Consider the following 16,953-nt stretch of genomic DNA (forward strand, 5'->3'; position numbering starts at 1 on the left):
AACAGCTAACTGAATGAATTTTTGAAAATCAAGATTTGCACTGTTTGATTTAAGCTTACCACCACAATGCTAGCACAAGATGTGGTAGACAATAGTTAAGACCTACACATTCAGTGCAATTTTATACAATTCAAACTGTTATACACTCAGCCTTAGCTAGGCACACTTGATTTTCTAATAAGCTCTGAACAAAGCCAAAGTTTCATATATCAAAATCAAAAGTTGGATCCATCTGGGCACAATATGAAGTACTGGGAAGACTGCTCACTGGCCTGAAATGTCCTTTGCAGTACTGCAACACTGAACACAGTTCGCTAGAGCATTGCATCAAATGTGTTTATTATTCATATCAATGAATGTTCTTTGATGTCATTTATGGAAATGTCTTTAAGATATACTATTTGATGCTTTCATACTGTAACAGATGTTTGGGAATTATTACATTAAGATCTGATCTGAACCAATCAATAAAAACTTTCAATGTAATCTGTCAGAGAATGTGTTAATAAAGTGTTCACTGTGCAGCATGGTAAAACAATAAGATGATGACAAGACACAAAACATTAACAGACCATATATTTACACTCAGTCTCTACTAACCATGTTAAAATCAAAAATAAAATATTTTAAATAAAACAATACTGACCCTGCATTTTCTAATCATCTCGGACAAATTTCACAGATTACGCTTTAAGTGGGCAATCCAGCCAGGACATCAATATCCACTTAAAGCTGAGTACATTATTGTGCAAAGATTTTCTAGGCATGATCACTTCAGTCTACCATTAGTCATTTTCAGTTAAAAGAGGTCTCATAAGCTCATAAGTAAAATTAAGTACAGTACTACATACAGTAGTCATTTCCGCAAGTATGTACAATATATAATGCAAAATATACACAGGAGATGAAGACATTGCTACTTAAGGGGGCTACCTGAAACACGACATATGATGCAAAAATAGATGAGGGCTACAACACCCACTGGGATGAACTCTGTAGGTGAACTGATTTCACATTGTTAGCATATGCGTTTGTATGTGTAGATGTAGCCATTGCAGTAGGGGCAGGTGTGCGTTACATCCTTCAGGTCATCAATCAGGCAAGGAATCAAGCAGCATCCAAGATCACACCTAGAGTGCATAAAAAAAATAAAAAAAACACTATGTTCACTGAGCAAAAACAGCTACACACTCACATGAATGTTCTAAGGGATTACAAAAAATCCAGGGAAACCACTGAGCCACTTACCCCACAAAGAAGCAGAATAGGCAAAAAAGTGAGTTCATGAGGCCGATGTCATGGCTAATGCGTGTGATAATGGCCTGCTGGCAGTGTGGGCACACTGTCTGCACTGGACTTGACTGGAACATCTCACCCTGAAGCACAGTCACTGTAGTGGCTGCTCCAGGAGGTGCAATAACTGTGGCTGTGTGCCCTCCAGCAGGGCCAAAACGACCGGGCCCTGAACCAAACTGCCCTGGCACCATCTGTGGAAAATGGTGATGACCTGGTGATGGATAAAAACCACCTGTAGAGAGTGGAAATGATTTAGGATGGGGTTAGATACTAGTAATTCAATAATTTATGACGTGAATTTGTTTTTCACTCCGTAAAAGACTGGAAATCACAGTGTGTGTACTGTATTATTTTGGCAGGCATACCATGTAGGTGTGGCATAGGCATTGGCTCTGGGCCATCACCTGGGACATGAGGTGGCACAAAGCCTGGGTGAAAAGACGACTCGTATGGAGGTGGACCATAGTCGGGAGGCTGGGGCTGACCCTGAATGGGTACAGAGGTCACAGGGGCAGAACCTGCAGGACAAATTAAGAGTCACAGACTGCTTTACATCCTTTATATTATGTTTAAAAACAGCATTTTAAAAAAACGAATGTAGCTCTCTTGCTGTATCCATATTTTTCCTTTTGTGTCCTGTTGCATAAAACTCTAATCTAAAGCTAAACTCTTAAAGGGATACTTCACCGATTTGCATTAAGCTTTGCATCATTAGAAACTCTGTAGTATTTTCGAATGATCGTGTTTACGAGGGAGGTTAGCACGACAAGAGATTTCTCTATTTCTTGCCTGGAAAAAAGCAAGCAAGCAAGACAGGAGATTTCTGTATTTCTTCCCGGTAAAAAAATTCTCCGGTAACATAAAAATCGCCATTTTGAGTCATCGGAGGATTTTTTGGCCAGAAGCTGGAGACATCTCTAGTTCTGCAGGTTTTCAAACCACCCATAGGGAGTGGGACGTCACGCCCATAGCTGTCAACCCTCCCCTTTTTTCCGGGTTTCTCACGTATTTTAACTTTTTCCCCCGCTGTCTTTCCGACAGCTATGCATGCTCAGAATTTAGAAATAGTGTGGGCCATCTTTCTTTGAAGCTATGCTAACAGACTAGACTCCTGCTCTGCGGAGAAAGCTGAAAAGTAACGACGTTTGCGGAAGGTAGTTTTGAAACTGACATGGCAAAAGGGGATTTTGAAGACCTGGTGCACGAATCTGATGCTCATGACTACCTGTACGAGCCGCAATACAGTGAGGAACAGTTGAGGATGATTGAGGAACAGGAGGACTGCAGCAAGACCGACTGTCTGTCGGTTAGTAGGAAGAGCCGGGCCGACTCTAGCAGGGGGGGCTGGTGGTGTCAGTGCTCTCGCGGAATCGGCTGAGGAAACGGCAGTATGTAGAGCACCATAACTTTGCGCCACACATGGACCTGGAGACATTTTTGAAGGCGAGAGACTGGGGAAAGCCAATCGTCTTGTTTTGCCTGCCTGTGTCCAGAACAGGCAGGCAGGATTCATGGCAACGTTACGGACAGTAACGTTGGCTATCAAGTAACTGGGGCTATCAAGTAACTGTTGATGCTCAGGATTAGCTATAATACAACCCCAAATAAGAACAAGTTGGGACGTTGAGCATCTCATGGTTAAGTGTAGACCTTTCTATCTACCCAGAGAGTTTACCGCAACTGTAACAGATTACATAAATTCGTCGACGTAAATCATTTGCGTCGACTATTCGCAATGTAGATTTATTAACGCATCAGTGATGATCTACATCCCGATTTAAACCAAAGATTCTAGAGCGCACTTTGAGAGATGTATCCAAGGCTAAACATATTTGTTACACATGCTACAAAAAATTATTCTGTGCTATGGATGATTTACCAACGTAACACCAGTGCAATACAGTTTTCCCTATGGCTATACATGCGTGAGACTGACAGGGGAGCTACACCAGGTACGTAACTGAAGCGTTTCGTTCTTGTTGTGTCTGCTGCACTATAATCCACTCTATTAGCTACACCAGACGTGATGGCGGCGCGTACGTTTGAAAAAAATAAAGCAGTCTTCTAAAATACTTTTTACACATCGCGAACGGAACGCTTCAGTGCGTCAGGTGTAGCTTCCCTGTGAGACGCTTGTTTGTTTGAAGTGCGCGTGTAGGGTATGTGAGAGGGGAATCGATGCGCTTTGATTCCAACTTGGTAGTAGTAGTCTACAGGATTAAAAAGCATGCCCACGTGTGTGCACATAGTATCCAAACAATCCTACAACAGCTTGCGAATTATCCTCCCAAGCCTAGCAAGTGTTTTGCCTAAAGCGAAAGTATATTCCGACCGGCCGAGGTGCATTCATATCTCGTCTAAACGTCTATGACAATCGCCTTGTTCCTTGTACTGAAAACCCAGACACCACCATTTAGTTGTTTGAGATTTTAAAGGTTTTATAACAATGCTACAGATTTTGTGGCTGGTGCTACAAATCTATTCACCTTTGCAGCACCAATACTATGCAAAAAAGTTAACTATGCATACAACCCTGGTATCGCACATATCTCATGTAGGCTATTCTGTCTGATACGCCATGCTGATTTTATAACCCTAAAATAACTAGCCCTCATCACCTCACACATGAAACATAAAAAGGTTAATGCAAAAAAAATGAATGAAATGTTAATGAGAAACTTTCTGATATTTGGGAATGGAAAAATAATTGCAACAATAATAATGAACAAATTAATTGTTAGATTAATCGTTTAAATAATAGTTTGGGACAGCAATTTAATAAAAGGTAAATCATGGGTTACACTTTACTTGACAGTATCGACATAAGAGTGACATGACACTGTCATGAACATGTCATACAAATCATGCATAATTAAAAAATAACTCAATTTCGGCTAGGTCTACTTGGCTACGCAATAATGTTTCCATTACAGCACAGCGCACGTTCAATGAATGAATGAAAGCGGCTGCATTGTTTCGCAATAAACAGCGGGTGGAAATCCCGACAGTCTTTCAACTACATGAAATGTAATAGTGACCCATCAAATACCATCCCAAACAGTGAACCATCAAATACAGTCCCAACATTTAGCAATATATTAAAACAGACCAAAAGTAAATTAAATCCCAAACCAAACTGAAAATCTTCTGATTTTGATAGCCTACCGGTATAGACCCTTTCAAGAGAGTTCCATTATCAGCATCATAGTTGGCCCCACAAGGCTTCCGTTTTAACATTCCATATGTTATCTTAATGCAGAGGAAGTAGATTGGGAACCAAATAGAATGTTCAAGCATTGTTTTTGATATTATTGTTAAAAGGGTCTATACCGCTCCAAACGAAATGCATGTCTCACAATAAAACACATGTAAGAAATAAGGGCCTACCTCAAATACAAGCCTGCCCAAAATAAAAGCTTGTGCTTTGCGCAGCCTAATTAAATAAAAGACCCCGGCCATAATTTGAGGATTTACGGTAATCTTAACTTTTTACTTTACTTTACTAGCTAACTCCCTCCTCTTTCAGTCTATGCTCCCTGCTCTGGCTCCATTTGTTCTTATTCTTTAGGGATGCACAATATATCGGCGGCAGATATATTATTGGCTGATAAGTGAAAAAATGAAAATATTATTATCGGTTCGATAACAGAATTCTGGCCGATAATTTGCGCCGATATTTTTTAAAGTCCTAATTTAGGCCTACGTAAGGTCCGTCTGGCTACACTGAGCTACTTGAGCTTGGTTGGCTATACTTTTTCCTCAATATAATGTCAGCGGTGTAAATGTATTTCACCACTCTAACAAAATCTGTGGATATGCGTTCATTTGGGAATCTGTGATCTCAAAATCGTCTCGTGAATGATCCGCCATTTAACCCTTACAAGCCCGACCGTTCTAATTTCGTTAAAATTTTAACGATGACCAATCATCTAATATCTCAGCTGTCCAATGACTGATTTTATTTCTGAAATCTTCCCCGTAATGCTGACAACATAAGCTTCAAATTGATATGATTGGTTAAGGGGTTTATGGCGCGAAATGTTTTGGATACTTGAAGATGAGTCGTGAAAAATACTTTTCACTTCAGTCGTACATTTTAACATGGACCGCCAGATGCCACCTGCACTTCGTTGGAGTTTACCTCGACTGGAAACCACACAGCTGGATAAACTGAGGTAATATATATTTTACATCGTTTCTAGTTATGGTTAATCTTAATTTGTAGTCATAAAATCATGTTATTTGACAGTAATATGCTTTCTCATCAGCGTCAACATTATGGCATAGCGGGGGCTAAGTGCATCGTCATGTAACTTTAGCTAGCTGCATTACTCTGAACTGCTTGCAGTATTCTCGTTTGCTTTTGGCATCAGTTATTTTCATTTGACAATTTCATTTAAAAACCTGTTAGTATATAACCTGTAAGTAAGTTTGTTTTCTAGTACTAATTTGCTTGTTAGGTAAGCATTATATTGGCAAGTCAGTATAGCATACCAAAGCTGAATAAATCAATGGGCGCCGCGTTTCTAAGTTGCGTTCTCTTACATGAAATAAGTTGAGCGATATTTTTACTCCTCTCAATATGTAGTTGTAGAAAACAAGATGTGAAATCACGGATTCTGTCAGAAATGTAGTGCTAATTGACGTATTGCCTCTCATCGGGTTGTTACCTCGCTAGGCAGTTTGTAGTGAACTGTTTTACCTTGCTTCTAAATGACAAACATCAGACGTGCTTGTCTCAACATTTTCTAAGATGGCATGACTTGATATTCTACTCTTCTCAATATGTAGTTTTATAGAAACATGATGTGAAATCACATATTATGTCAGAAATGTCATTATTGCATTTAAGCAGTTAGTTACTAGGTGAAATGTAATCTGTCTTTATCTTAATGCCAGCCAGGCAATCAGATTTAGGGTAGCTAAACCCATGTGTAATAAAATGACTTTTCATACTTCTAAATATTTTTGAGTTACTCAAAATGCTTCAATAGTTTAGGCTACCTCTTCTTGTGTATGTATGTGCACACACGCACACATCTGTAGTTTTGTGATTTTATTTTTTAAATTAATAAATGTATTACATTTGTATGATTTTACTGTTGTTTCAGATGGAGGATGACAAGACCTACACAGACCTCCTTGCAGGCCTGAAGAGGTGGCTGACTGCTGATGAGCTTGCGATCACAATGTTGAAGACCATGTGAGGATGGAGGAAGAAGGTATAGATTTAGGTGGCGTGCATAGGGTGGTGTAGACTGCCACTAAAACACTGTGAAATAGACTTGTTATGTTGATTTTTATGTTGTTGTCCCAGGCATATGTGGTTTTACCCACCGGAACGGGTGGGAGGTTGTGCTTAGTAGGCCGTCGTATGCAAACACACAGTGCAGGGGCATGGGACGAAGAGAACCCAGAAGAGTTTCACAGTTTTCTGGGATTGATCATTGACATGGGACTTCACTTCCCTCCCTAATATCCATTGCTACTGGGGAACCAAGTCTCTGAAGGGATCAGGGAGCGTTGACCAAATGAGAAATACATATTGTGTACACTTTTTCTCCATTGACATTGCTGTTTCAGTAGTTTCTTATTATTTCAAGTTTGGCAATGCAGAATCTGGTGTTGAACCTAGGTTTGGTAGCTACAGCCAGAAAGACTTTGGCGAAAATCTATCACAACAGCTGGCAGGCATTTCCGTCAAAATTTCAGCCTCGCCTTCAGCTGCTCCAACTACTACTCTGTCGTCTTTTCATCAAGTACATATTCCTGTACAGCAGGAGCCAAAGAAAAATTGTTGGCTTTGTTATAAAAACAATACATAATAACACTAAAGTAGCTTGTATGGCCTGGAGTTTAGCGGTAGGTGACTGCTTTTTTGGTAAACAAAATTGCTGTCAGATTTGGCATTCTACAGAAGGGGATGCGTTTCGTTATGAGTCATAGGTCCTCTGTGTTTAACCTTCAGGTTCCCCACCACACCTTTCCCTATCCTCCTCTGTGTGTGTGTGTGTGTGTGTGTGCGTGAGTTTGTGTTTATATGTGTTTATTCTCAACAGGCTTGTTCTATGTAATCCACTTTCAAATGTTTAGACACATTGATTTTTGAGTGATGTTGAAGTTGATTGTATTCCTAGCTTTTCATAAATAATACATTTTATAGATGTATATCATTTTCATATTACATTAATTTATATAAGGAAGTTGTATCTGTTGAATCAAATGTATTCTATGTCTCTTCAGAATTGATCTTCAATAAATATACAGTATACTTACTTCCTGTATTACTGGTAAGGTACATGTTTTTCTTTTATATATCATTATTGTTGACTGTAGCATTTGCTTATATACAAATAAATGGTTTATTCTTATGGACCAAATAAATCTAAACCATTGTGTCTGACTTCATTATTAGTTTTTATGCATACTTTTATGTTTTTGGTGAGAAAGAGAATGTGAATTCTGTCAACATTCTAAATCCCGTTTCCTGCATTTTTTTACACTTATCACTTAATTTATCATAACTTTTGAAAGGTTAATGATATTCCAATTCAGTCTTTTTTGTTAAATAGCCCACAACTTGCTGAACATGTCATACACTCTATATTTTTCTCTATCTCGTATAGAAATATGATGAAAATTCATTTTTATGCGAATGAAATTCAATTTTAACGAATTTTGGTATACATTTGGAGAGGATTTTCAAAGACTGTTCATTACTATATCAACATTACCATATGTATTTTACATCATTTGATAGAACTGACCCTTCTGATTACAATGGTATGTATATCCCATTGATGGTATGTATTATACTCAAGAAATAAGGTTTTTTGTGTAAGGAGGTCATCCAGCACCAAAAATGGAATGTTCGGCACGGGCACGAAAGGGTTAACCTTACCAGAGCGGAGCTCAGCCCTATCTAGAGCCGTCTTGTGCTGGTGTGTTTGCACTTTACCGCGCTGATCGGGGAAACAAATAAGCAAACTCGTTAGTGGGACGAGTAGGCTACATATGTAGGCCTAGTTCTAAGTTGTGTTTTAGTATTATATTTGCATTACGTTAGCTTGGGTTTTTGTATTACTACCTAGAAATATGCTAACCATTCCTGTGTCAGTTCCAGACAAGTCATCATAACAAGTTATTAAAACCTTCCGGGTGACCCTTTCATTATTGCTGCAGCAGGTTGTGCGCAACAGAGTAGACGGACATAAGATACAGTCTGAGGAGTTGCAGCTTTATTCAGTTACCCGCAGTTGAAACTAGTTTCCCTCACAAACTCTGATTTGGTCACTATACTGCCTATTCCCAGCTGAGCCGTTTATGAGCGTTTAGTCCTAAATTAAAATGATTCATACTCTCTAGCCACTCACTCGCAATTCACTGACGTCAGGTTCACTTAAAGGAGCCACACATACTGTAGGGCTAGGCTACTGTTATGTTGTTGACTGCCGCACTATTGAGGACTATGAGTTCTGTCCATCATTTGGTGGTAGGTAAAATTACTGCAATACAATTATGCTTATTAAATGCTTTCCCCAAATCACTTTTCACAATTTTTTTTCCAAGAGTAATATTATCGGTTATCGTATCGGTATCGGCCACAACAAACCAATAAATATCGGTTATCGTTATCGGCCCTAAAATTCCATATCGGTGCATCTCTATTATTCTTCCTTGTGTTTTCTGCTGCTCCGTTCGTTTCCATGGTTTCTCGCGCTGGCACTTCACTGATTGATTTTCTTTACAGAAACAGGTCTGGTTTTGATGCAGTGGCATCTAATGTCCAAAGGACCACAGCCATCCAATATTGTTTATCTGCTCTATCCCTTGTATTTCATTGGATTCTCTGAATATTTTAATTATATTATGTACTGTAGATGATGAACTCACTAAATACTTCACAATTTCATGTTAAGAAGCATTAAAAGGACATTGTTTAATCATTTGTCCACACAGGTTTACACAGAGTGATGAATGCCCCTACATCCTTACTTTCCCTGCCTCTCTGAGAAGCTCTTTTTCATACTCAATCGTGTTGCCAGTTACCCTAATTAGTTATGAAATAGTCCCCCTTTTGTTTTCTTTATCATTACACAACTTTTTCAGCATTTCGTTACTCCCGTCGCAACTTGTTTTGGAACATGTTGCTGGTATCAAATTCAAAATGAACATATATTTTCCATTTAATAGTCAAATTTGTCATTTTCAACATTTGGTTTATTGTCTGTACTTTTTGCAACTAAATATGAGTTTAAAGATGAACTGAACTGGAATTGGAAACTGGAAAAGTAAAGGTGATATAACAGATGTATTTTATTTCTTCTCATTGGTACAATGATTAAAATGACTGAATTTATTAAAAGGGATACAATTGTTATTATAACCTTTATTTATTTATTTAATCACACAGATAACAAACATTTTAAAAAAGATGAACAGATTTTTTTCATATACATATTTCTTCTCATTGGTACAATGAATAAAATGGCTGAATTTATTAAAAGGGATAAAATTGTACGGTGAAAGTGTTGTTGTTGTCACACGGGCGCCGCCATGTTGGATTTTAACAATCGTCACTGGCATGGTAAGCTACTCTGCACTAGCACTAGCAGCCATAGCAGATAATGAGTCTGAGGCTAGCTGACATGGCTGAGAAAACTAACATTAGGCCTAGCTGAGTTACATATTGGCCGGCCATAAGCCGTTTATAGGCTAGCCTACATCACAAAATCTCATACAAAATGAAACCAAACTAGTGTAACAAAGGCGAACACTTTAACAGGGGAAATTAATTGGGCATGAATCATTGTACTGAAGGCTATTTTGTCAATGAGCAGAAACACTCAACATTCAAACTATTGAGAAGATGCGCACTATGGAAACTGGTCTGTAACTTTATATGAATAACTAAACCACAGCGGGTCTGTAAACAGAATCCAATGTCCCTTTCTACTCACCCTGAAGCAAGTTGTTCACCGTCTCAGGGCAGATTGTTGATGCATAGGGAGTTAAACTTGCAGAAATAGCTGCTAATTCCAAGAGACTCGTGCAATATCAACATCCACAAGGTAAATATCTGGCAACTCTCCACTAGCCTAAAGTAAACGGCACAACTCGCGAATCCTCCGGGTAACTGAGTTTTTAAGAGTTTCAAGGGAGGGAGAGAGAGAGAGCCCGTGTGAGTTGCTGTTATGAGTGCCAGTAGTCCAGACTGTGTTAGCCTACATTGCCGTGACAATGCGTGTTATATAGCTTATTCGTATACACCATAGGCTTAATGTGGTGGTGGCCAAGTATGCAGTTGTGTGGAGGACGTACAGTAGGCAATGTGTGTGTGTGCGTGTGTGTGTGTGTGTGAAGGAGGGAGGGAGGGAGACAGAGAGACATCGTGCGTGTTGCTGTCACAAGTGTCCCTCGTCCAGTTTTCTATATGGCCTGTAGGCTAGGCCTATGTTGTGCCGCTATACACTGCACAAAAAGTATGCCCCCGAAATAAACACATACATAAATAAACATATTTATTTATGTATGTGTTTATTTCGGGGGCATACTTTTTGTGCAGTGTATAGCGGCACAACATAGGCCTAGCCTACAGGCCTATGACATAACATATTTATTTATGTATGTGTTTATTTCGGGGGCATATATTTTACATATTCCCGTCACTTTGGCTTCCTCAAACATTTTCCCTAAGTTTCGCCACTGCTTTGCAACAGATGGATTCAGGAGCAGTGTCCATGCTCCGGCAGCACCCACACAGTCATTTTCACCCAAATGATCCTACTGCAGATGTAGCTGGAGCCTGAAACTGATTGTCCCCCATCTAGTGGTAGTCAGACACTACAGGCCTGTCCCTCACAGGCTCAAATGTGTAACCCATGCCATTAAAATTAGTAATTTTCGTGTATATATATATATATAAGACGCTGCAGCTGTTGCCTATAGAACTTCTCAAGTCCTACCATGCCAGTGACGTCATCGAAACTGGCAGTGTTCTAATACTAACAAACACAATTTTTGTGTTGCTTAAAAAAGGCTACATATAGATTTTTTTAATTAAATTTTTTAGCGTAATTTATTTTTAATTGTCATGATCAACACATTATCAACGTTGATTCTTTCAGTTCAGTTCATCTTTAAGAGATTTGCAGATTATTACATTCTGATTTTATTGACATTTTACCAGGGCTCCGAACCGGTTCAAGGAACGAAAACGAAAACCGAAAACGAACGGAATTTTACGGAATTTTACGAGGAGCGGAAACTGAAACGAAAACAAAATGGTCTTCAACTGTTCCGGAACAGAAAAGTTATTCTGAAATCGACAACACCGGTTAATAACGTTTTTTTTTTTTCGTTCTCTATATATTTTATAAAATATCACAAAAGCATATCCTAAGTGTTCTACTCGTTTGATTGTAGGCGAACAGCCTAATAATTTGATTTCTGCAGTTTGAAAAAAAATAAATAAATAAATAAATGGACCTTTGGTCCAAATGTGTATATTTTGTCTTGCTGTTGTAATGTAACCTATCCGTCTCCCACTTCGGATCTTAGGCCAGCTCGTAGCGTAGGCTACTGAAACTGATTTGGAAATTGTTTGTAGCCTATGCGTAATAGCCTATTTTGCCTGTCCACGTCTTGTTGTTTTAAAGTCGGGATTTGAAATGTCTGCGCAATTATAGCCTATTCTATGTAGAAGAGTTAAACGGGAAATTTGAGATAGGCCTTGTCAGCAACAGACAGGTTCGTTTATAAACAGGGTTGGAATTATAGCGCAAGCCTTTGAAGATCTCCATATGGATAAAACTTAGGCTACAACCAGGTAAGGAGTTTAGCACGTATCCAGAAATATTTTTGATAAGAAATTATTTATAGGCATAGGTTAGGCCTACAGTAAGTCTGTAGGCTATGGGATGGATAGCCCATCTGAATGTTTTTGGATGCCGATGAACAATTCGATTATCGATTATCTCCCCATTAATTCACTAATAGCAACTTATACATGTTTATTTACACATCTGAATGAAAAAAAACATGAATTCTTTAACATTGCAATATATGTTTATTGCTCTTAAGATTCCAAAATAAAAGACTATACAAGTGCAAAGTAATGCATTCTTAGTCAGAGGTAGCATTCAATAAAGTTCAGTAGTGTATGTCTAATTGAGTGCCTGTCATTTTAAGCCGTTCGTGTAGGAATCCTTACAATTAACATTAACACAGTTAAAAGGCTGCTGATGTGTGGATGCGATTCATAACATAGTTAGTTCAAATAATGGTTCGTACTTCTCCTTTGGACAAGCTTGGAAAACACTTTTCCATTTACATCGTCGGGATTTTACAAACATTCAGAGTCAATAAAATGAGCCCTGCATGAGTAACGAATAAGCAGCTGCAAGTAAGCATGCTAAACTTGACACCCAAACAGTATTCTAAGGTTAGCTTTGAGATACTGCTTGATTGCATACTGTAACTTAACTTAGTTTAGTCTCCTCAATGTACTATGTTGTGATAAGACCTTAGCAGAGTTTACTTTAACTTTAATTCAGCAGTTTTAATGCTGCAAATTTGAGCAGCATGGTCACGATGCTAAGCGGATGCTAAGCGGATTTAATAGCAATTTAGCCCACTGTGTTCTACGCAGTGCTTCTATGTGGCAACAACAATCCTTCAACAATCGTGAATATTTTGTTAAATGCACTGCAGAGGAGGAGCAGCGGGCTCGTTACGAGAGAGAGCGGCGGGGTGAGGAAAGGCTGTGTGAGTAAAAAGTGCAGCTCAATGGAAGATTTAAAATTAAAAATATTTAGCAGCACACTTGACGAATCGACGCTCATATTTTGCGTCGACGTCATCGATTACGTCGACGCGTTGTCCCAGCCCTAATGTGGAAATAGTCATATCATTACAATTGCAGTTATTTTTATAGTTATTGTTAGACATGACGTGGTGGTAAATGCTACTAGATTTCCTGTTCCAAAACTGAAAAGCTGTGTGCCATTCAAATTTCGCAGGAATGAAGAACAAAGAAAAAGAATACTGCTAGTTGCCACTACTTCAACCCTATGGCCACTCCCCTGGGCAAAACGAACAATACAAACGTATCGTGATGAAAAAAAAGATGGTACATTTCAACCATTAAAATAACTGCAAATGAATCAATCCAATAGCCTACACATATAATGCAAAGGAGGCTAACAAATTCAGATAATTTACCTGACACAGGTCCATTCTTCTCATCAACTGATGGGGCACTGGGACCCCCAGGGTATGGAGGGGGAGGATCACTGGACATGATGTACAGATGCAGAAGGAATTCCAGTCAAACCTAACCTTGTAATTCAGTCAGTGGATGTGGAAGTAGAGTGCAGACAGTCCAAGCCATATGCTGCCATACGATGAATCTCACCTTTTACTACAATTCAACAAATAACAAAATGTGCTGTTTTATAGTGATGTAAGCAAATGTAACACAGAATAAGAAGACAAAAGACAATGAAGTGCAGATTCAACTCATGACTTTTCATTGTCTTAGACATTTGTTGCATTCTGGAGTACAATAGTAATTGGCAACAATTTACACAGTTTCTCTTTCTAAGTTGTTTGAACGCAACAGTCCAAGTTAACTGACTCACATGTCGGACATTCCACTAAACATTTTCCTGCAGCTAGGCTATATGATTTCTGATGTTAACCACTACATCTAGAGAAGCACATTGTGAATGTTTATTTTAAACTACAATCTTGACTTTGTTAGTTTAATCTATGCTTTCTCACCAGTGGGACCACACCAGAGTTTGCCAGATGATGTGGATTGAGAAACTCTTTTTGGAGGTCTCAGACCGATCAATTTCGTGCACACCGGAGTATGATTGTTTGTGATTGTGATTGCTGCATTCCGACCATTGCAAACAAACCAAAACAAGGGGTCAAACACACTACAGTTTGACAAGTGCAATTGTGCAACCTACGCCGATGGTAGGTCACAGGCTGCGATGTAAGATTGTTGGTAAACAGACTGTGCCGGGAAGGGACATGGTCAACATGGCAGTAGTTCAAGGAGGATATAATGCTTTTATAGTTATGCATTCTTCCTTGAGAAAAAATTAACTCCGGGTAAATAGACAGTGTTGATTTTGGGCTGAGCTCAACTTGGCGCTCTGCCCCACATTGAGCCCAGCCCCAATCTGCAAGCTGCAGCCAGGGGTACTTGGCCAGATGGGGGCATTTCACTGCTTGCTCACATCAGCCGAAGTTCAGTGCCATGGCGCCATCTCGTGGCCATGAAATATTCAATGTTATTATGTTATGGTAAGATACGGAGGCCGCAAAGGATCAGGGTGGGGATTTATTTATGTTTTTGCGTTCCCTCTCAATAAAGTTTTTGTTCCCTCATAATACAGCCTATTTCATTAACATACAAGGATATGAAACATACTTGGAGGTTCCCTTTGAGTTGGATCATTGGATGGCAATTAATGGATTTTCCTTAGCCTGTGCTTTCCACCAAGTTACGCAAAAAATGTACACGTAGCTTCTAGTTTTTGCGATATTGTTGACATACCGAACCGCAGTAAGCCATTTGGTGCAGTAAATGTAAGCTCTTGATAGCGCATGCCACTAATCATTGCTTTAACCACCTTACCGTGTATATCTTGTACCAAAATGTAGTTAATTATTAAAGTGAAATGGTTGCAATCATAAGTTAGTGGCGTCAGTTCGAGTACAGTTTCGAAGTATTGTTTTGATGTGTTGAATAGAACGTCTCTAAAAAGACTATAACGGTGACCAACGAATATTTTGCCCGATAGCGTGACAGCGATCACATGCCTATTGCCTAACTATTAAATATCGTGGACAAAGGTTAAGTTAACGTAAAAACAAACCATAACAATAACGTTATCTAGCATAAGATAAAAAATGCCCCAAATAATTAAGTAATCTAAATGAAGAAGTCTTAACTTAAAGCTAATATCCTTATGTCTTAAGGATAGATGGACGAGATCAATTGTCCTAGTTAACTTTATCTGATTAGAACTAGATTATGTAACCAAATAATCTATGTCAAAATTAGCCAGGTCAGCTAACGTTACGTTCTAACGTTGTTTTCGCTGTTATCAATAACTTGCATGTATTTTAACGTTACAACCGTAGGGACAGAAATGTTAACGTTGGAGAACAAAAACGTTAACGTTACGTTACTCTATGAATATCAAAGCTTGATACAACTGTTAAATTGTCAACATTAACTCATACCGTTACATTTACTTCAAGTTAACATTAGCTGCTACAATAATAACAACACAAGGGCAGCTAACGTTAATGCTACATTTCGCTAAATGAGAGTTATGCTTTTCCATGGAATTTATTCGAATTTCGTGTCTTTTGACGATTCCGGAAACCATAACGTTACAGGTTTGTAACTTTAACGTTAGAAGCTAGTTAATATAGCTTCTAGGCGTTAACGTTAGCTATGCAACGTTATCAAATAACGTTAGCTAAGTAACTTAACGGTGAACATTTTGTAAGCTGTCTCTGGCCTTCGCAATCACCCACACGGAATAAAATACAAGTATGACAATTACCTTTGCAAGTGGAAAAGATAATATGGGGTCTTGTTAAGTCGTTGAATAAAAATGGTCAAATTAGTGCTGGTCAGTTGAAACAGAGAAGACTGAGCTGGAACATTCTGAAATCTTTGGCCTAGCAACAGATCCTCAGAACCTTCTTGAATCCCATGACGCTTTGCGCAGTATCACGGAAGTTCAACCATTAAACTGAAATGTAAACAAACCATAGACAGTAAAAGATGGACACAGCTACCTGGTTAATAAGTCGTTTAGGTTTAGAGACTAGTGACCGTCGCAGGAAGTGCATCATAACCAAGGGGCACCAGACCCTCTTGTAACAGCTGTGGCTGCAGGCTCGGAAAATTAGTTAGAAAATAAGGCAGAGATTCTCTGAAAGTAAGTTCTTCTTCTATAGCGGTTGGCAACCAACTTTTTGGGTGCATCACCGCCACCATCTGGCCTGGAGTGTGTATCAAGCTGTCAATAACCCAGTAACCTTCAAAAAAGAATACATCCTCTTTGTAGTATATCATAAGTTTAATGTCATCTGGTTTTCATTAAGTTGTAAAATCAACCTTTGCCTGGCTTGATGGTATTTAACAATACATAACAACAATTTATTGACGGTATTTAACAATACATAATTGCATGCTCCATGGTCTCTTGATTACTGCAATCTATCTAAATTGCAGGAACGTCTGTCTGTCTGTCTGTTTGCCGCATTGGCACCGTTGGCGTGATTGATTTGAAACTTGGCAGGTGCCTCGCTACGGGTACGAGTAAGTGCAGTGGCAAATTTGACGTTGTTTGGATTAGAAATGCAAAAGATATCGGTAAAAATATAGGTAAAATAGGCACATAGCCACTCCTCCATCTGTGTGTTTGTGTGTAACCGCATCTGTCGAATTTTACTTCTGACTTAGAGTGGGAACCCTGGAGCTCTGAGCTGAGCGCTTGGTCTGGCTGGCTTGAGCGCACATGTAGCCTCAAGCATGCCTACGTTTGGTCAGTGTTTTCTTTCTCTCCTTTTTTTTTAATTCCAATTTCGGGTCTGTCAGTCAAAACCGGGGACAGCTCCAGC

At 39.0% G+C, this 16,953-nt stretch overlaps 1 protein-coding gene across 2 annotated transcripts; it reads right to left on the reverse strand.

Moving 5' to 3' along the window:
- Nucleotides 1-322: 322 nt before the first annotated feature.
- Nucleotides 323-16,272, reverse strand: cdip1 (cell death-inducing p53 target 1). Of its 2 annotated transcripts, none has more exons than XM_042084780.1 (5): nucleotides 16,126-16,272; nucleotides 13,519-13,717; nucleotides 1,662-1,814; nucleotides 1,249-1,528; nucleotides 323-1,130 (listed from the first exon to the last, which is right to left on the reverse strand). In XM_042084780.1, the coding sequence occupies exons 2-5, from the start codon at nucleotides 13,595-13,597 to the stop codon at nucleotides 1,019-1,021; spliced, it is 624 nt and encodes a 207-aa protein (XP_041940714.1). In that variant the 5' UTR covers nucleotides 13,598-13,717; nucleotides 16,126-16,272; the 3' UTR covers nucleotides 323-1,018. The 2 variants fall into 2 exon arrangements, with proteins under 2 accessions (XP_041940714.1, XP_041940713.1); XM_042084779.1 differs by lacking the exon at nucleotides 16,126-16,272 and adding an exon at nucleotides 15,888-16,038.
- Nucleotides 16,273-16,953: the final 681 nt, after the last annotated feature.

Source organism: Alosa sapidissima, chromosome 3 (genome assembly GCF_018492685.1).
Source record: "Alosa sapidissima isolate fAloSap1 chromosome 3, fAloSap1.pri, whole genome shotgun sequence".
NCBI classification, from domain to species: Eukaryota; Metazoa; Chordata; class Actinopteri; order Clupeiformes; family Clupeidae; genus Alosa; species Alosa sapidissima.

What these genes read in the sequence shown, in the direction of transcription:
- cdip1 (XM_042084780.1), bottom strand. Translation starts at nt 13,597, where the DNA reads ATGTCCAGTGATCCTCCCCCTCCATACCCTGGGGGTCCCAGTGCCCCA. An exon ending in GAAGAATGGACCTGTGTCAG is followed by an intron (nt 1,815 to 13,518) that starts GTAAATTATCTG and finishes TTTGTCCTGCAG; the next exon opens with GTTCTGCCCCTGTGACCTCT. An exon ending in GCCTATGCCACACCTACATG is followed by an intron (nt 1,529 to 1,661) that starts GTATGCCTGCCA and finishes CACTCTCTACAG; the next exon opens with GTGGTTTTTATCCATCACCA.